A 20,878-nucleotide genomic window follows, 5' to 3' on the forward strand; every position below is an offset into this window, starting at 1 on the left:
TACATAAGAAATCCTCTGTGGTCAGTTTACACACACACACACACACACACACACACACACACACGAGAGAGAGAGAGAGAGAGAGAGAGAGAGAGAGAGAGAGAGAGAGAGAGAGAGAGAGAGAGAGAGAGACTCCAGCAATAATGGTAGCTGGGGCTAGAATCCAATTTCCTGGAATCTGGAATTAAAACAAGAACAGTTTGGGGAGGGTGAACTTCTCAGATACAGCCTCTTTCAGCCTGAGAGGATACCAAGGTTTTAGTCAAATGAGCGAAAAGTGAGAGAGGACAATGCGGAGAAAGGTAGGCGCTGAAGTCGAAAGGCCGGACAAGCATCCATACCAACAGGAAAGTAGATTGATTTTCTCAGAGCCCTGATTATTCTCACCTGGATGATATGTCTTGGAATTAGTTATAGCCACATCACTCCCTAAACATCAGTCAGTGGAGAAGATGGGGTGGGGTGGGGGGGTGTTAAGTGTTGTGCCACCTCCTGCAAAGGCCCTAGAACCCTGGGGCAGGTGCACACTGACCACACACTCACGGGGAGGAACTTGAATGCTCCACAGCTCTGAAAGAGGCGCTGCAGCAGACAGGAGAGTATCCCATCTGAAGCTCACTCCCTCCTGGCATCCTCTGAAAGTAGCCAGGCTGTCATGATGCCCCAGAGGACCAGAAAAAAAAAAAAAGGCTTTATTCCATCCCCACACCTATGCGGATTTCATTCCCATGGATGAAGAATGAAGCTGGCCCAGCCCCAGCCCCCTTTCTTCTTGGGGAATAAAACTCCCTGCGCTAAGACGCGCCTTCTCTCAGTTCTGAATTACTGGTAGGTCTGATTATGTCTCCTGCTCTTCAAGGCCAGCCTACCATTTCCAGAATGCATGGAAGCCTGTCAGGACAGCAAGTCTGTCCAGCAACAGCACCCTTCCTACAGGAAGTCCAGGATTCTGACAGGATGCTTCTTGGGGCTTTGGTTAAACCGGAAAGCCGAGTGTGAAGTTCTGACACCTGAGTCAGGGGGCTACTGGATCCTGTTGCCACATGCAGGTGACCCTGGGCACCCAGTTCACACTTGATGAAGAAGGACCTTGCAAAGCCCATGTTCAGAGGGTGTCTCCAATAGGTGGTCAGGGCCAAGGTCACTTGTGCTCACAACGATGATGGTCATTTCAGCTAGTGGGTTCTTCTAACCTTCACCTTCACTGCCACGGCAGTTGTTTGTCTTTCTAGTCTGTGTTTCTGACTTCAGCTGTATTCCCAAGCAACTGCCTGTGTGTCCCAGTTCACTCCACCTTATGGAAACAACCCAGCAGATTCTGTTCCCAGGAAAAGCTTTAAGGTGCTTCCTGCTCAACAAACCCATTACAACAAAATCAGCCCTCAATACCCCAGCAGGAGGCCAGGGGAGCCCAGAGTTTCCAAAGCAGAGGCCTGAGTCCCAGACACCTAGACATTGCCCTCACAGGCTCCTATTGAGACATAAGAAACTTCATCAGCCCAGCGGCGGTGGTGGCGCACGCCTTTAATCCCAGCACTCGGGAGGCAGAGGCAGGCGGAACTCGGCGAGTTCGAGGCCAGCTTGGGCTACAGAGTGGGTTCCAGGAAAGGTGCAAAGCTACACAGAGTAACCCTGTCTTGAAAAACCAGAAAGAAAAAAAGAAACTTCATCAACAGACCTGTCTATCACCATCAGGGAAAACACGCAGAGACAGCCTCCCCCTTCCACTGGGAAGGCTACAACCTGACAAGTATGGGCAAGGATGTGGAATGGTGTGCCCTCTGTGGTGGCAAGGTAACATGCTTTAGTCTTTGCTGAAATAGTGTGGCAGTTCCTATAAGGTCATAGGTAAGACTGCCCTGTGATATGGCAATTCCACCTCTCAGCAACAGAATTTAAAGCGGGAAAATCCAGCTACTGTTGTAGGCTCACATTCATGGCAACAGCAGGACCACAAATGGTCCATCTGTGTAAGCAACCCAAGAGTTCATCAACAGGAAATCACTGCACACAGGATCAGTAGGATCGCTCTACCTTCAGAGGAAGGCATTCTGACACATGCTACAGCAGACACACTTGGAGGATATTTTGCTACATGGACCCAACCAGAAACAAAAGACAGGTGTTGTATAATCCCACTCACTACAGCATACTGAAGGCTTGTGTGGCCCCAGATTTGTACATTGACATTTTAAGCAACTAGGTGATAGTAGCGGATCGTGAAGGTGTGGGGGAGGGGGACTCATGAATAGGACACACCCTGATGAGGGACCCAGGGAACTCTGACCTCTTCCCACCATGTGAGGACACAGCCAGGAAGTCGGTCCCCACCAAACACCATATCTGCCTTCATTTGGGACTTCTGGCATCCATAACTATGAGAGATATTTATTGCTCGAGCATCCAGTATGTGGTGCTTCCGTCACAGAAGCTAGAAATAACCAAGGCAAGGTGTCCTGAGTACTCAAAACCAGAGATAGAAGCAGAACTCTGCTGCCAGGGCCTGAAAAGGGGGCAAGGGAGAGTTATCACTTAACGGAGACAGCTTCATTCTTTTGCAAGATGAAAGTAACTGAAATCAGTCACACAACATGACCATGGGAACATGGGACTGTACACCTGAAACCGCATAGATGACAAACATATGTTAAATGTAGTCTACCAGTTTCTTCTCAAAGAAACTGGGGAAAAAGTCAAGGACTAGTTATAACACATTGGTATAGCCCATCCCCAAGAGTCATAACCCCAACAGGTGAAGTAGCCCTTGGTTAAAGGAACTTTGGGTTGGAAACACTGATCTCAAATGCACACACTCTGCCACCACCAGGCACTCGGCAGGGCTTCCGTGGGCTTCACCTCACCTGTAGAGAGTCCTCTGCCGGGAACACACCCTCTGGAGCACAGCGCACAAGTGGATACATTCTCAGATCTACCAGACATCCCAGCTTCCTTTCTAGGGCCCCATTGCTTCCTGTCTGGGTCTACTACTGTGGCCACTGAGAGTAGCTGGAAGAACAGAACCCAACCTGTGACAGGCCTTATTCTCTCAGACACCCACCAGGCAGCCAAAGACCCAGTGGCCTAGACCCAGTGGCCTAGGTAGGCAGCTGATTGGGATCAGGAAGGAGTGTCCCAAATGTACTACCTGCCATCTCAGAAAATGTGCCTGTCTCCTCGACCCCACAGCAGCCTGTTCCCAGGCCAACAGCTTTCAAACCCAAGACTTGGTCAGAGGACCCATAATCCTGGGGTTCTGCAAATGTGTCACAGGACAGGATACCCCAGATGCCCTCTTGAGGATCAGGAATGTCCCTCCCCCAAGGAGTGTGGGGGACAGTAGATGAAGGAAGGGTTGGATAAGGAGTACCCTGAACTCCCCCCCAGGGGAAGGAAATGGGAAGATTTCCAGAAAACAGCACCTACTTCCTGTTCCCCATGACCCCAGCTTAGCCCACTAACGGTGGTCTTCATCGTGGGGTGCTACAACCTAGCCCTCTTCAGACCTAAGTTCTGAATGCCCCCTGATCCCAGTACGTCCATCAGCTGTTTTCCTGACCCCAGTTCCAGCTGCTGTCCTCTGCTATTCCACAAACCCCACCAGCCTGTCCCTCCTGCCCACACCCGCCATAGCTCTGGCGACATCAGCACAAAGGAGTCTCAGTCAGGCTAAGCATCTTCACAGCCTCCCAGCAGTAGGCCTGTAGGAACCTCTGGGACCCGAGGATGTTAGCCACGCCTCCCTGTGGAGTGTTTTCAACCCTGTGCAAAGTGCTCATCTGCTTTGACTTACATTCACCCCAGGCTCCAGCCACCAGGACAGCCATCCTTTGTGATACAATGAAGTAGAGGCAATTAATCACCCTCAATCACCCTGTGCTTTGTACTCTGGTAGCTGTACAATCTCTTTAGAGAGGACTTTCGGAGCCTAAATAGACACAGAGCCCAGACAGCTGTGAGGTCGGAGAGGAGGGAAGTGCCCGGACAGCTGAACAGAAACGTCTGTACAGGAGGGGTCCATCCACAGCACACCATGCTGCAGAAGCCGAGGGCTAATTCCAGCCTTTTCAGAGCCCTAGTTAAGTCTCTTTGAGTTATAATTACCCCCAATCTGTAGCTATCACAAGGCAGCAATCAGGAAGTTAGATCTGGCCAAGAGAGAACAAGGCAAGTGAAGACAGGCTCAGCGGCCGCCTGCTTGAGGGACAAGAGCTTCAGGGTTAATCTGAGAGAAGGCAGGCTGGGCCACCACACTGGGTTCTGTCACCTTGCACCTAAGAAACAGACCTGAGTACAGCCTGGCCTCTGGCCTCCAGTGTGGCCTGAGCTGCTGTTCTGGTTGGCAGGCCGATCAGATGTCACGGTAACCTCTTGAACCTTGGGGAACTGCCACACAGTGCAGCTCTTCTAAGATACACCCCCTGCTAGGCCACAGTGCGCCCCTTATTGAGGAAATCCGCTCAGACTGCAAGATGGCTACAGTATTGTGAGTGGGTGGGTGACAGGACCTTACAGGGTGACCAGGCCACTCTCTGTCCTCAGCTGAGCCCAGAGCCCCTGCCTGAAAGTTGGTGGAGGGCGGCACTGACGACCCCAGAAAGGCCAGAGCCCCTACTTCTTCCCTGACAGTCCTGAACTTTTTGCCCCAGTGATGGGGCTAGCTTCTCTGAGGAGAAATGGAGCAAGTCTGTGTGGCTCTGTGGTCCCATATGTCCCCACCCTCCACTGGCCCATCCCGAGAGACTCTTCCTTACCTTGCCAAAGCTGCCCTTCCCAATCGCTCGAAGGATCTGGAAGTGGTCGAAGTTCACTGTGGAGTGAAGCAAAGAGACACCAGGTGAGGTGGTGGCAAGGCCCTGTGCCAGGCGCAAGCGCCACACTCGAGAAGTTTGCCCCTGCTTGGCAATCCTGCAGCCCATCAGGGATCCATCCACTCAACCCCTCGGGAAGGCTGATCATGTCTCTGGGTGAACTCCAGCTGTACAAAGGATGGCTCAGACCCTCCTTGCAGGATGGCCATGGGGTGGGGACACCTATACGATGACAGGCAGGACTGGGGTCAATGGGCCAAGGCAGGCTCCCCGACTTCCTCTGCTGCAAAGCTGCACCCAGCAACTCCACTGACCTCACACCCCATGAAAGAAATGCAACCGGAAGCCCACGCATCTCAACACTTGGGGCACCAGCCCCTGGCTCTGGGCTTCTCCAGCAACAGGAGGAGGGAGCATTTGCCCTGGTGGAGCTCACTGGACAAGCCTGGGGCTGCAATGATCTCTTGATTAACAGTGGGGAACAGCACAGGACAAAAATACAACACAGCCTGGTTGTCCTCTCCAGGGATCACCAGCGCCCTACTGATGAAGCCTCTTTGCTGCCACAGCCCTGGTGAGTCAGGCACCTCCTGCCTGTGCACCACATCTTTGTCAGTGGAGATTCTGAGTCCCAGACTTCCAGTTGTGCCCTGACTGAAGCTTTCCCACGGGGTCAGAACGTGTCAGTCTTTTTTACTGTCCTTTTCTCAGGAAGGCCTGTGGGATGGACTCAGGCAGCCCTGATTTCTGTCCAGCGCCACTGAGCCAGGCCCCTCCAGGCCAGCAGCCTAGGTCCCCAAGTGTATAACTCCACACTGCACCACTTAGAGAGTCTACCCAGGGTCTTGGGCCTAGCTGCATGGACACTTACCCTGAAGAGGACCTGGGCTGCCTGTGGCTAGTGATACATTACTAATTCATTCCATAACTACTTTCCCCCTGGAGATTTGGGGCCAAGTGGGGCTCTCACTTCTAGATTATGGGCATGAGACAGGCACTCTGCTGCTGCTCCAGGGTGGAGATCTGATTAGTATAGGCCTAAGTGGAAATTGGGTTGGTTGTTTGGGGGTGGGGGGTAAGATGAAGTGGGCAGGGTGCCAAGCATCTGGACTGGCAACCAGGTCGGGAAGGCCTGTAGGGAATGGGTCCACTTTTCACAGATGAGAACGCACAGCCATCTGATTCAAGCGTGTGCAACATTAGACAGTATGTTGTAGGCCGCTGTCTATTGACCCCAGGGCTGCCTAGCTTGTGACCACGTGCCGGAAACCTCAGCCTCTGCCCACGGTCTGTCTGTTGCCCTCAGTACCCAAACTCATCTGAACCTCATTCCTCAGCCACTCATCACTTTACAGCATTTTTTTCTTTTGTTTTGTTTTTTGGAGAAAACTGCAGACTGCAGAGAGAAAGCAACCACAGCAGGGTGGGTGGCGGCCAGTCCCACAGCCCCTCCTTGAGCAGGAAAGCATGGTTGCTGTTTAGTGTAAGCCACTGCATCGACCAGCTCGGACTGGATGCCTGGCTGTCCAAGGCCATTCATGTGGCGAAGACAAAACTAAAAGAATTAAGGGAGAGAGTGGTGAGCACGTGGTGGGTAAGGTGGGAATGTGCAGACAGCGTCCAGCGGAGGCGCACATGTACCTTGCTCTTCTCTTAAGCCCTAGCCCGTCCCATAGGCACGGCTCTGCCCAGAGCTATGAAGCGAGGTGAAGATGCCATATGCTGCAATCACCACCAGAATCTCTCCAAACCTTGCGGTTTATGTGCATCCATGACAAACACTAGTACTGACTGGTGATGAGGTGCTACACAGGGTTCCAGAACGAAATGAGCAGGGCTCCAGGAAGGGGTCTGGCATCAGGTGTGGGAGCAGCAGGCTGGGAGTGGAGGCCAGACACTGACCTTAGGGTCTAAAATAAGGTCTGCATCTGGATGGAGGAGAACAGTATCAGAGGAACAAGCCTGGGCCAGCCACAGTGCAGCTTCTGGAGATGGGCTCTGCTAGCAAGCTTTGGCCCAGGGTTCCTCTGCCTGCCTAATCAGAACTCAGATACAGCTGCTGCTGCCTAGAGGTCCTTGGCCTCCTACAGCTGCACAAGAAATCTAACACACTCAGGCCCCCATAGTTAGGCAGCCTCACCCCCTCCCAACAGTTGAAGAGAAGTGTGGCCTCCATGTCCACCTCCAGAATGGCAACTTGGAGTCTGCTGGACCTGACCCTGGTCCCATTGGTGCCCAGAGTCCAGCCCAACACCACTTGAGAAACAGGTTAGGCATTCCCCTGCCCATGGGAAGCTCACTGTAATGTCCCTGGCACCCTCAGCAGCCAGCACAATGTAGGGCATCAAGCGTCAGCCTCACAGCTATGAGTTCACGCAGGAACTCAGCCGAGACAACTAGTCTTTGCAGAGTCCAGGCATAATTTCCTGATTTAGCCTTTACTGGAGAAAAAGGATGAGAAATAAAATACATTAAAGAACAGGTCAGAGGCATGTGGGAGTCTCCGAGCAGCTGTCCTGCTCCACGCTCAGACACCTGTACAGCCGAAGTCACCATTCAGGTTTGTGGGGATGCAGCCTCCTAGGAAGGCTGGGTATAATTAATTGCACATGCTTTTAATCCCAGCACTTGGGAGGCAGAGGCAGGTGATCTCTATGAGTTCAAGGGCAGCCTGGTCTAAATGTTAAGTTAAGGCCAGTCACGATACATAGTGAGACCCTATCTCAAAAACAAACAAACAAACAACAGGAAAGCCTCTAGGGTCCTAGAGAAGAACCGGCAGGATCAGCCGAGGGTCAAGGCCAGGGGGTGCACAGTGAGAGCTGTGGTTTCCACACTGGCTTGTCTGCGGCCTCTCAGCAGCTCTCAGCTTCCTGCCATGGGCCGGAGTAGTGCTGGCGCTGCTGCCCATAGTGTGCCCACCTCCTTGGATCCTTGGTCTCCTCCTATACCTAGGGCACATGAGGATCTTGCCTGCCAGCTCCTGCAGTGGGTGAGGGAGACAGGCAAGAACGATACTACGCTGGCTGCAGCCTCGAGAAGAAGCAGGTGCCAGGTGGCTTCAGGTTTCAGTACGCAAACCTCACAGGCACATTCATTCCATAGCCAATTCATAAAAACACCCAGAGACGTGGCTGCCACGGGAGTTTCCCCGGTGATGGAAGTCAACAGGGCCTGTACAGGAAAAAACCCTATCAAGACAAGGGTGCTGAGTTCATTAAGTTGACCCACCCTCCCAGGAATTGGCCAATGGCCACATGAAGATGCCCTTGGTGTGGGAAAAAAAAAAAAAAAACAAAACAAAACAGAGATTCTTGACTTTCGCCAGACCTGCCTCATTCACAACAGCCTTGTTCTTCAAAGTGACCAGGGTCACTTCTACTTGCCATCAATGCTAGCAAACTTAGCTGGCTTCACCTCCAAAGATTCTTAGAACCCAGCCCTGCTGCCCAGCCCCAGATGCAGGTTCCCATTGCAGCCAGAGGTCTGGCTAAATGCCCCCAGCACAGAACAGTCCAAAGCTCTGGGGTGTCTTTCCAGTCTTTTCTTCGTTGGGGAGACACAAAGAAAACTCTGGTGTGGAAGAAAACACACTAGACAAAGAAGTAAGTGGAGGACAAGACAGGGAAAGGGGGTGCAGACTGCCTGTTTTTACAAGGTCACCACAGGGGACACTTTTGAAGTGGACCCTGAGCTGAAGAAAGAGCCCGGGTGAGAGCTGATCAAGACAGCGTGCACAACTCCAGGGCTCTTCGCTGTGTGATGGCGAGGTGAGATCTCCCCCAGCGTTCAACACCCTGTGAATTATCAAGTAGATAAAAGCAAACACTGGCTCAGTTCCCCACAGGCCCTTCTTATATGTACACATCTCCTGCTCGAATCAAAATGGGTGTTTGAAGAGGAGACGGTCGGCCTTGTACGCAAGGAGAGATGGCCCAGCTCCGAGGTCCAGGCCCCCAGATGCTCTTCCTGTCCTACAACCGACTGAAGCGTGTGGGTACAGACTCTTCCTGGGGCAGATACATATTTCAAAAATCAAGGGTTTTTAAAATATTTATTCTTCGAAGAAGCTTTCATTTTGCAGAGTGTGGCTGGAAGTAGTCATTGCTATATGGGGACAATCACCTCTCTTGTTCCTGTAGCTCTGTAGCCGTTTTCTCAAGGACGAGGCACCATGCGAGGTATCAGAGAGTCAGTCACACAGAGTGCTGTTCAAGTCATTGGCCGGGGTCACAACTACTAAAATAAACCCAGCAGGAAGAGACAGGGCCAAACCCACCAGCTCAGAGAACTTCCATGTTCTCTCAATGTGGCATCTAAGATTCCGAGTGCCCCCATTTGATACTGAGGCTTCCCTGGGTGAGAAACACCCACCACAGGAAAGACAGGCAGGGCTGCCTTCTTCCTCTCTGGTTTCCCTGTGACCACCGGCTGCTTGACTGAGGGGCCTGAGCAGGAGTTTTCTACACACAAGAGTCCTTGGCACCTTTGAATCATGCACAGAGTGCTGCCCATTGGTCCTGCTGCGGCAAGCAAATCAAGGGTGGCTGGAAGGAGCGGAGGAAATATTCATTTTGATAACAACATCAAGACCATATATCAGCTTAAAAAAGCGGTCAAGAAAGAGAAAGCCAAAAACATAGATTCTTACACAGCACAAAATCCTAAGCAAAACCTACAGGTCTTCTTTGAACATGCTTCTCCTAAAACCAAACACATACCCTGCCTGTGACAGGGCCAGGCCTCCTCCCCTGCCCCACCATGGCACCTCAGGTCTGGCACTGGGTTCAGCACACAGACTGTGGCAGGCACAGAGGCAGGTAAAGCTGCAGAAATGCTAAGTCACTAGGTTCTCAGTTAAAGCCGACAAAAGCGTGCCCCTGTGAGGAAGGCAGAGGGAAGATGGTCCCTGGGAAAGTAAAAATAGACCCGCGGCTGCACTGTGAGTCATGCTATTGTTATCAGTGACACAATCAATTCCCAGCCTGGAGGCCTCCCCCGCAGGCCTGGAGGGGCAGCCATGCTCTCCACATCCCGGAGGAGACATCTCCAGAGAATCCTATCCAAATCCAGGACAGACCCGGGAAGTTAAGTGCTGGACAGAGAAAAGCCAGGGATGAGGGTGCCACCCACGGCCCCCCATGGATCTGAGGCTGGAAGCCTTTCTTGATACAGACTGCCTCTCCTGGTCACCTATGAGAGCCTCCTGACCTCAGCACCCTCCTACAGAGCCAGCCCCTCGCCCACAGGACAGTTCCACACGAAGGTAGAAACTGTCTGAAGGGATCATAAAAGACATAAAAGATCATAAAAAGGCAGGTTATAAGCCGAATTCGCCATTATAGCCTATGACCCAGAAAACTCTCATGAGGAAAATCTCCCACCCCAAATGACTCAAGGCCTGGTTCAGCATAGTCCTGTGGCTTCTATGAAATGTGTGGCCCAACAGCATCACTGGCTACCTGGGGTACAGGCTCTTCCCTTAGGAGGAATCAATGAAGAGTCAGGCAGCCCAACCCTGTCCTGCAACAGGCCACCTATATGGTACAGACAGGACCCAGGAGTGTCCCTCAGAGCCGCTCAAGGCTGTGGTGGCTCCCCTTTCCTACGTGAGCAAGCTTGAGTGGGGCAGACCAGCTAGCTGGCCAAGGCAATCAGGTATTATAAGGGGTGAAAAAGAAGAATGCTCTCTACCCTGGCTGGACCTCAGGCTACCTCTTTCCTCAGCCGGAAGATGTCTCTGGCCCCAAGGGAAAATGTTCAGATGCTATAGTAGGGAAGTAGATGTCTGTTCTGGCTCTGATGCTGGATTCCCCAGTTCAAAGTATCAAGGGGCAGGCGACAGTGAGTGTACTTACTGCTGTCTCAAAAGACTCGCTCAGCCTCCTTCCCCACCTCCCACCACCCTGGCCCCAGGCAGAGTAGGGGTGCAGCCCTCTAAGGCCATGAACTTGTGGCCTATGCTATGGCCTGGATGGCCAATGATGCTCTCAGCCATCACCCCAGCTAGCCAGGCCACACAGGGAGGCAACCACCCCCCAACTGGGAACTGCTCCTGAGATCCTCCTTGCCTGGCCATCAGGGGCTCACCTTCAAGCCTTCTCTCAGAAGCTGGCTGAGGTCTGGCACCCCTCAGAGCCCTGCCTTTGTATCTTCTGTTAGTCTGTGTCTCTAGCCCTGGGGCTGGAGCAAAGGCCTCTCCCTGTGTTTCCCTGCAGCTGACACAGGATTTAGAAGTAGTTGAGATAAAGCTGAGGTCCCAAGGGACCCTGGATCCCAGAACAATCCGGTCTTCTCATAGCCAGGACCATGCTGAGAGCCTGGGGGCCTGGTGCACCCCCACCACTGAGTCCCTGGGGCCAGTGACCTGGCCCATCCCCCACCTTTTGTTTACAGTAAATGCTCCCGGTAATGGCTTCCCAGACTGCTCTGCCCACCCAGGCCCCGCCACCTGAGCCAATCTGGAATCCTGTTCCCGTGTTCCATTCTGACATCCCCAGACTGCACCGGAAACTTCCATAAATTAATGATTAGGGCAGCAGCCAGATCAATACAATGGCTCTGGCCAGCCACAGCTCAGCTCCTGGGGCCTGCGGGGAAGTTGCCTGGAATGGGCAGAGAGCCTACCCCACAATGGTCGGAACGTGGGGTTCTCCCGCAGTTGTGGGCAAGCACTGCTTCCCCTAAGATTGCCCAGGGGAATCCTGTTGTCCAAAGTCCGACTTTTGCTAACCCTTCAGGTGCTCAACACCCTTAGAACCACCAGGGACAAACCTAGGGAGTCCCAGGTCCATTAGTATCCCATTAGACAAGGATCTACCTTGTTAGGTTCACAGTCAATGGACACAGGCCACACTGTGACACAGGTGTGTGTGTGTGTGTGTGTGTGTGTGTGTGTGGTGTTTTACTTTCCCTGGCCATGACTTAACACTGAGACCCAAGAGAGCACCCCTGCTGTGATACCCAACTAACTTCAGTCACCCCTGGCCTTGGGCCTCCACCACCTCCTGGGCTCAGGTGTTTGGGGAGTCTGAGATCCAAACCTACCGGAAGCTCCATCCTTCAGATCTCTGAGCTGGGAAGGCAGGATAGAGTGAGGGTTCTTATCCAGGCTCCCTTCCCAGAGACCATGAGGATTTGGGGTTCAGCTGTCTCACAGGATCCCAGAATTACAGACAGGAGGCCTGTGAACTCACCTGCTGCCCCAGGTTCCTCCCCTCCCCAAAGCTGAACACAGCCACACATACTCTCCGCAGACCTCGCTGCTAACGGCTGTCCACGCCCCAACTCTGCTCAGGGTCTCTGGAGCTCCCTGCACGGTGAGCCCTCCTGACCCTTTCCGGTACCACAGGGCCCCTCTCCTCAGCAGGTGTGAACTCAGGTTTGGAGTACACGGGCCTCTTGCGTGCTGGGGTGGGTGCTGGGGAATAGCAGTGGCTTCACGCAGCAAAAGTCCAGGCAAGGGCCCAGAACAGCAGGCAGCTCTCCAGAAGTGGTACCATGCCAGGCGGTGGTGGCGCACTCCTTTAATCCCAGCACTCGGGAGGCAGAGCCAGGCAGATCTCTGTGAGTTCAAGGCCAGCCTGGTCTACAGAGTGGGATCCAGAACAGGCACCAAAACTACACAGAGAAACCCTGTCTCAAAAAAGAAGAAGAAGAAGAAGAAGAAGAAGAAGAAGAAGAAGAAGAAGAAGAAGAAGAAGAAGAAGAAGAAGAAGAAGAACCAAAAATATATTAGCCTCACATGAAGGTACGGAGCAGTCAGGCCAGCCAGAGAGGAACCTGGGATGGCCTCGCCAGGGACTGTTTTTTCGTTTTTTTGTTTGTTTTGTTTTGTTTTTATGTGAGAAACAAGTCCTGTGCCTGAAGCCATGGTTGGAGAACAAGGGTCAGGGTAGGGTGGGGGGTGTAGACAGACCAAGGGCTGAAAGGAGTCTTCCCAAAGCTGCCCTTCCACTGGCCACTGCAGGCTCTGGACGTCCGCTGTAGCTCCACCGGGCTCCAGGCCATCATCCCCTGAGAGGAAGACAGGGGAGCTCCTAGGAAGAGGCAATAGGTACTGGACTCCCAGTTGCAGGCCCGGGCTGGGCCTCAGCACTTCCAGACCTCTTCACATGTTGGGGAACCACATCCCTGGGCAAGCATAATAAGGGTCACCGAACCCAGGGAGGCCCCACACCTGTGCTTAGCTCTGCTGCCTCTGACATTGATCAGCACCTGAGATAGCAACTGCCAGAGCACCCTGAGGGCAAAGCAGCCGCCAGCACTTTCACTCCCCCGTTCCTCCTAGGGGATGGGAATGGAGGCCCAGCTATGTTAGATCCCAGGGCTACTACGGAAGGAGGTAAAACCCAGCAGCAGGTCATGCACAGTCCTGTGCCCAGCACCTCCTCTCCACCATCACCTGCAGACGCTCACTGCACAGTGGTGCAGGCCGGAGAACTGCCAAAGTGGTACTGCGACGGCTGCCTAGTGCAGCCGGGCTTCGCACCCAGACAGGCGTGAACTCACATCTTACTCTCGCACACATTAGCACTTCCACAGAGGCGAAAACACCTTCCCGGGCTGTCAACAGCACCTTCCCCACAGCCTCCTCTTTTCCTGGAATGAAGGGCACAGAGGGAGCAACTGGTGCCCTGCCCCCCAGGGCTGCTGGCGGAGGACAAGGGACACTTCTGTGCCCTTTCTACTTGGTCTATGAGAATGGCACTGCCCCCACACTCATGCCCTGGCCCATGAGTGACAGGTTCAAAGCTTTCTCGACCATTCCTCCATACCCAGCAGGGACAAGAGTTGGGGCTCTGGGATGGTCCGCCGTGCATCTCGAGACCCAGTTGCCAGCTCCTATCCACACAGTATGCACAGACTCCTTTTCAAAAGGAGCCACTCACTGCCCCCTGATGTTTACATCTCTGTCCTACCTACATAGGCTAGGGCACATGGCCACGCATCTGAGTGCTTGCTGAGGACCCAAAAACTATGGCCCCCAGATCCCAGAGAACCAAGGACAGGGACAGAAAACACGTATTTCAACGCACTAGAATCTCATCCCACACACAGACTAGGGGTGAGAACAGGCCATTTCATCACGAAAGGGTTTTGTTCTAAAAATGTTTAGCAATAAATGGTAGGAAAATATCAACTTGCTAAAAGCTCCACATTGGCCCAAGGACGTGACTCACTGCTGGAGATCCCTTCAGGGCATAGGGACAGCCATCTCCTCCTCGGTGGCCCACGGGACTGAACCAGGAGATGCCAGAGTTGGACACTGCTGCTATGACCCTGAGGGACCAGTCACCTCCACCTTTTGGGCTCAGAAAGTAGAGGGGTTCCTGGAGATGAGCCAGGTCACAGCCAGAGTAGAGCCACCCCAAGGCAGCCCTTCATAAAGCCCACATCCTATGCAGCCTCCTCCCTGCTAGGGTACCCTGACCACAGGACAGCTCACACAGATTAGTGAATGGTGGAACTGTGCCCCCTACGCATGCTGCAGGTACAAAGACCTTGCTCAGAACAGACGCTGCTCTCCTTTCCCATTTGAGAGGAAGGATCATAGCTTACTTTGTGGTCTGAGCAGCCCAACACTCAACAAGAGCCCAAAGGATCTGCCTGAATTCAGCCTTGGTCTCTGAAGATCATGGGACAATTCCAATCACAGAACAGGAGACCCCATACATGTCTCCTGGAGGTGAGGCCCAGTGGCAGCATCCAGAAGAGAGACATACAGAGAGAGAGAGAGAGAGAGAGAGAGAGAGAGAGAGAGAGAGAGAGAGAGAGAGAGAGAGAGAGAGAGACTCTGAAGGAATAACTACCTTCTGAGCCTCACCACCAGGCACTGGGATGATGGTATGTAGCAGGAGAGAAATGGAGGAGGTGGCCAGGTTCACCTGACCTGAGACAATTGTTTATCAATTCCCAGGGTACCCACCAAGTCAGGAGGCCCCTGGGGAACAGGCTACAGTTCTCAGAAATGCAACACCATGTGGCCCCACATCTGGGCTTCATCTCCCTGTGCTTTGGCAGGTCCTGTCCCACCTCCCACCCCCACACCCTCCCCATCTCCTCCTACTGGAGGGTTGACCATGAAGGAAGCATCCAAGACTCAGCAGGATGCATCTTCTACATCCTTTGACAAGACAGGGGCTTGCCAGTGCTCAGAAAGTTGCTAAGGCAACGGGCAAAGTGCAGTGTGAAAGGAGTCTGTGGGGCGCACATGAGCATCAGTGTCTGTACATACACCAGAGCAACATGAGACTGTCTCCTCACATTCATACCCATTACAACCCAGGGCCCAGAACACAAGACACAGTCTTACACACTCATAGCACAACTCACACCCACACACTCACACATTCGTCTTACCCACACTGGCACAGGCACACTCACATTTTCACACATATTTCTATGATTTCACACCCACGGCATTCACACCCGCCCAAGACACACACAGACTCTATCTGCAGAGCACCCAATCCAGAAGCCTGGGTGGCTTCATTTCCCACTGGTCACTTAACGCCCTTCCTGCAATAGCCAGGGAACTTAAAACTGTGCTTTTCAAGTTGCCACCCTGTAGGGACAGGAAGGGATCTGAGAAGTCCTACCTGGTTCCATGAAAATATCAACCACGAACGGATAACACCAAAAAGACTAGACAGGCTAAACTTTACACAACAGGATCGGTCAGCTCTGAATCTCTGGGATTCAAAGAGAGGAATAGTTGGGATCCTGAAACCCAGGCAATGTCCTCTTGGGCACTTGGGGAATGTCCAAGGCAGGTGGAAGGATCACACCATTTTATCTGATTTTTCCTGGCTCTGCCCAACAGAATCCCAGGGGACACATACTGCTGACCTTAACAAGCCTCCATTACAGCCCAGCTCCCAGAACTTACTATGTTGGGGACATTGGGACACAGCAGCCAAGTTGGGCATGCTGGGATTCCCTCCCCACCAACAGAGTCCCACACTCTTCGATTCACATTGGTTCCTCAGTCATTTTTAAACATGTCATGGAAAATTTAAGGCACTCAAGTAAAAACAGAAGTCTCGAGGCCAGACAGGACTGGTCCAGAGCCTGGGGGCCCCTGCACACACCCTTACTTCTCCTCTGCCAGACATCCCCTCTCTAAGCCACCCTTGGCATCCCAGTTTTACATCACAACACCAAGAGTCTGTTCGGCATGCTCCTCAAACCTTCTCCAGGACATGTTTCTCCTAGAATTTCTTTCCTCTTCCCAGCTGTGGATCTACCTATACCAACCTGTGCGGTTCTTTCCACATCTGTATAGCTTTCTGCTGTGGGTGCACCCTCTCCCGTCTCTCCTACTGGGGTGTCTGTACCCCGAGATACCATCAAGAGGAACCCTTTGGTTGAGTCCCTGGGCTTCTTTCTTCACTTCCTACGAACACTGTGTGGCTTAACAGAGTACCCATTTGTCCTCTTGTGGTTCTGAGAGCTGGAGTGTCGTGCGGGTCTCACTGAGCTATAAAATCCAAGTGCTAACAAGCAGACGGCATGGGTCTGCCCAGACGCATATGCTGAACCTCCCCCCCCCCCCCTGCAGGATGATGGTACTGGGCAGTGGGGTCCTTTAGAGGTGTCAGGTCCTAAGAGTGGCTCATCCCTTGGTGCATTTATAAGGGAAGCCTCAAAGGACCTCCTGCCATGTCCACCAAGTGAGGGCATGGCAGAAAGACACCATTCAAGAACCAAGAGGCAGATGACCTCAGCAGATGATAAATCTGCCAATGTCTTCATCTTGGACTTCCCACTTACCACACTGTGAGATATAAATGTTTGTGACAACAGCTGTGGGCACCAGGACAGCACATCTTCCTGATGCTCCAGCGGAGAATTCTTCCTTGCTTTCAGCTTCCAGAGAGGGCTGAACCCTCGACAGCTCCCCTTCCATCCTTCCTCTAGTCACTCTCTCCCAGCCTCTGTTTCTGCTCTCCCAGCTCCTGGCCCTTCCGCCTCCCACCTCCTGGTCCCGAGGACAGCTGCTAAGGGCCCACCTTGGTGTTGCATGGCAACCTCCTGGCCCCAAGACCTTCCGCTTAGTCACATTTGCTAGGTCCTCTTTGCCATGTAAGGTGACAGTCACAGCTTCTGCAGATTTAGACACGGACCCCCTCAGAGCACGGTCTAATCCGCAACAGCAGGTGAGTGAATACTAAAGCCCCTTGGAGTCGCTGAAGGGAGGTAAAGGTGATGAGGGCCCAGAAGCTGCCGAGCAGAGCGCTCCTCAGAATCGGCAGGCTCCTGCCTCATCCCCAGGCTCTGGACTCACCGGACAAACACGACCTAAGAAGATTGTCAAGTGGTGACCTCTCCAGGCAGACTTCTTATGAGGCACTGTCCCTACCTGTCTTGTAGGGGTTTTATTGCTGTGAAGAGACACCGTGACCACGGCAACTCTTATAAAGGAAAACATTTAATTGAGGGGGGCTTGCTTACAGTTTCATAGGTTCAGTCCATTATTATTATGATGGGAAGCATGGTGCCGTGCAGGCAGATGTGGTGCTGGAGCAGCTGAGAGTGCTACATCTTGCAGGCAACAGGAAGTTGACTGTCACACTGGGAGGTATCCTTAGCATAGGAAACCTCAAAGCCCACCTACATGGTGACACACTTCCTCCAACAAGGCCATACCCACTCCAACAAAGTCACACCTCCTAATGGTGACATTCCTTGAGATTATGGGGCCAATTACATTCAAACTACCACATTCCACTCCCTGCCCCCCATAAGCTTGTAACCATATCATAATGCAAAATGCATTTAGTCCAACTTCAAAAGTTCCCATAGTCTATCACAGTCTCAACAAATGTTTCGAAAGTCCAAAGTTCAAAGTCTCTTCTGAGATTCAATCTTTTAATGTAATCACCTGTGAAAATCAAAATCAAAAAGCAGAACACATATTTCCAACATATAATGAATGGCACAGGATATGTACTACCATTCCAAAACATGGGGCAGGGAGCATAGTGAGGAAATACTGGACCAAAGCAAGACCAAAAACCAGCTGGGCAAACTCCAAACTCTGCATCTCCATGTCTGATGTCAAAACGCTCTTCAGATCTCCAACTCCATTGAACTTTGTTGACTGCAGCACACTTCTTTCTCTTAGGCTGGTTCCACTCCCTGTTAGCAGCTTTCCTTGGCAGGATCCCACAACTCTGGCATCTCTAACATTTGGGTTCTCCAAGGCAATCCGGGCTTCAACTTCACAGTTTCATGCAATGACCTCTCTACTAGGCCTCCATTCAGAGACACCCCTGACACATGCCTGGTCTCAGTTTCTTTCTTTAGTCATGGAGGCAAATTCCATAACCCCTTTCTTCTATCCTTAACTCTAAAGTCAGAACCACATGGCCAAAGCTGCCAAGTTCTGTTGCTCACTGGGGCTGGAACATGGCCCCCTAGTTCAATTACATCTTCACCAGTTTTCTATCCTTCACTGCCTAAGCTTGGCTGTCCTGAAACTTGCTCTGTAGACCAGGCTGGCCTCAAACTCAGAAATTGGCCAGCTTCTGCCTTCCCAGTGCTGGGATTAAGGGCATGCACCACAACACCCAGCTCTAAGCTTTTCTTTAGTTCCTTTTCACAAGTTGGAAACTTAGCTGAGTGGGATCCTGCCCTGAGGTCACCACTCCCCTTATTCCATTTCTTAATCTATTTATCTCCTTGAACACAGGATTTAGCTCCATTCTACTTCCTGGTGCTCCTTTTCTCCTCAAAATTTACATTTCATAATTTAATTACTCACCTTGTTTTTTTTTTCATTATAAATCTTCATTAGAGTTACCACTAAAATCTACATGACAGAGTCTACATTAGGCTGTCTTAGGGTTTCTATTGCTGTGAAGAGACACCATGACCATGGCAACTCTTTTTTTTTCTTTTTTTCAGTTCTGAGGACTGAACCCAGGGCTACCACTGAGCTAAATCCCCAACCCCCCCCCATGGCAACTCTTAAAAAGAAAACATGTAATTGGGGTGGCTCACTTATGGTTTCAGAGGTTCAGTCCATTATCATCATGGTGGGGAGCATGATGGCGTGCAGGCAGATGAGGTACTGGCTACATCTTGACCAGAAGGCAGCAGAAAGTCAACTGGCAGTCACACCAAGGGAAGCTTAAGCAAAGGAGACCTTAAAGCTCACCCACCCCTCCACAGTGACACACTTCCTCCAACAAGGCCACACCCACTCCAACAAAACCACACCTCCTAATAGTGCCACTCCCTGTGAGATTATGGGGCCAATTACATTCAAACTATCACACTACCCACCACTACCTGCCTGCCAAGTCGGCTGCTCTGGCAACTGTGGGCAATCAGCAATGCTGCCATCTCCCAAACCCATCATTACCCATTCAACCAGAAACGATTTCCATTTGGAGACTAACTGTTCTCCGGAGGAGGTCCTACCTTGCCCAGCATGCCTCCAGTGGGACAGGCCTCAGGACCTGAGCCACCAGGGGCAGTGCCAGACTCACTGATGCAGTGGTACTGCATAGATGCTAGCCAGTACCCGGGAATGGAATGTGGGTCCTGGAGCCATTTGGAAGAGTCAGAGAAGGCTTCCTAGAGGAGGGGGCTGGGCTGCCCCACAGCCAACATAGAAGGGAGTCAGGTACTTTGCGGGGGGAGGTTCAGGAATCCTGTGGGTGTGGCTACATTAGCAGAATGTGGGAGCACACACTATAAAAGGAGATTCAGGATCTCAGTACCAGAAGTAAGGCTGGACCCATGAGCAAATCCAGGGTACCAGGGCAGCAATGATTTGTGCTATCTAACTGGTAAGATCAGAGAATCTGAGCTCATGTGTGCTCACTGGTATATGTGCACATATACAGTGCTTGCATGTATGTGCCCATTTGAGTATTCTGGCATGGGTTGTGTGTGCCTGTATATTCATGTATGTATATTTATATCAAACACATGTCTGCATGTTTATGCTTAGTTAAGGTGTGTGTGTGTGTGTGTGTGTGTGTGTGTGTGTGTGTGTGTGTTTCTGTGCCCCGTGTGTATGTTGGTATATATGCATATGCAAGTGTGTTTGCATGTGGGCGTGTCGTGTGTATCTGTATGTGAATGTGTGTGTCAAACACTTTTGTTCCTGCACGTTGTGCTTAGCTGTGATTGCCTGCATGTGTACTCATTAGTGTGTGTAAGTTTTTAGTATATGTGCCCACCTGAATTCTAGCTTATTAATGCCCAGTGGGACTCTTACTCCAAACGGATTGACAACAGTCAGCTCAGGCTGCAGGTGATGTTCCCACAGCACTGTGGACTTCTTCCTGAGTACTACTTTGACCCACTTTATCTAAGGCCACAACCTGGGAAAGTGATCCAGACCCAGGGGGAGATTCTCTGCCCAGGTGGAGAAACTGACTTTGCACCTTTTCTCTTTTCCAGGACAAAACAGGGTAAGATAACTCATATTTCAAGAAAGCATCCAGAAGTCTCTCAGCTGGGTCTATAGGTCCCCATGCATTTTGGTCTTTCTGGGACATGTACCCTGCTGAGCAAGTCACACTAATTGGGGGGCATGCTTTCAACCTTCCTTAACACACACAGCTGGTCATTAGGGAGTGGTTGCTATAGTTCTCTGATGCCAGCGAGTCTTCCATGTGGGCTCCTGATGGAAGCCGTGTGTCACCAAGGCTGCAGTATGCACATCACAAACACAAACAGCACTGAGTTTAGTCCAAGGAAAAGAAAGTCCTGGTAAAACTCTGGTGCTCAAGAGTGATCACAAGGCTTGTGACTCCTGTATTGACACTATCCCATAAACAACTGCTTGACCTGCGCTGTTCAGACACAGCCCCTCCCCCGGGACTTCTTCAGTCCCACCCAAAGGACCCAGCCATCAGTTAGAACAATGGCTGTCTGTGCAAGGACAGCCGGCTCAAAAGAGAACAGGGCATCCATCGTGAAGCCTGCCCCTAGTGGGGCTAGGTGAGCAGCACCACATCCCTCACAGCCAAGCCGCGGCCACTGTGAAGTCCATTCCCTGTCACTCCCTCAGCCTCCATCAGCTCCTATGGGGGACAAGAGTGGGCACT

At 51.9% G+C, this 20,878-nt stretch overlaps 1 protein-coding gene across 1 annotated transcript in view; it reads right to left on the reverse strand.

The window, feature by feature from the left end:
* Positions 1-20,878, reverse strand: part of Stk32c (serine/threonine kinase 32C) — an 85,541-nt gene that overhangs the window by 31,239 nt on the left and 33,424 nt on the right. Inside the window, exon 2 of the mRNA XM_006987578.3 lies at positions 4,752-4,807. Coding sequence (XP_006987640.2) covers positions 4,752-4,807 — 56 coding nt within the window. The remainder of the gene's footprint in view (positions 1-4,751; positions 4,808-20,878) is intronic.

This window comes from Peromyscus maniculatus, chromosome 1 (assembly GCF_049852395.1).
Source record: "Peromyscus maniculatus bairdii isolate BWxNUB_F1_BW_parent chromosome 1, HU_Pman_BW_mat_3.1, whole genome shotgun sequence".
NCBI classification, from domain to species: domain Eukaryota; kingdom Metazoa; phylum Chordata; class Mammalia; order Rodentia; family Cricetidae; genus Peromyscus; species Peromyscus maniculatus.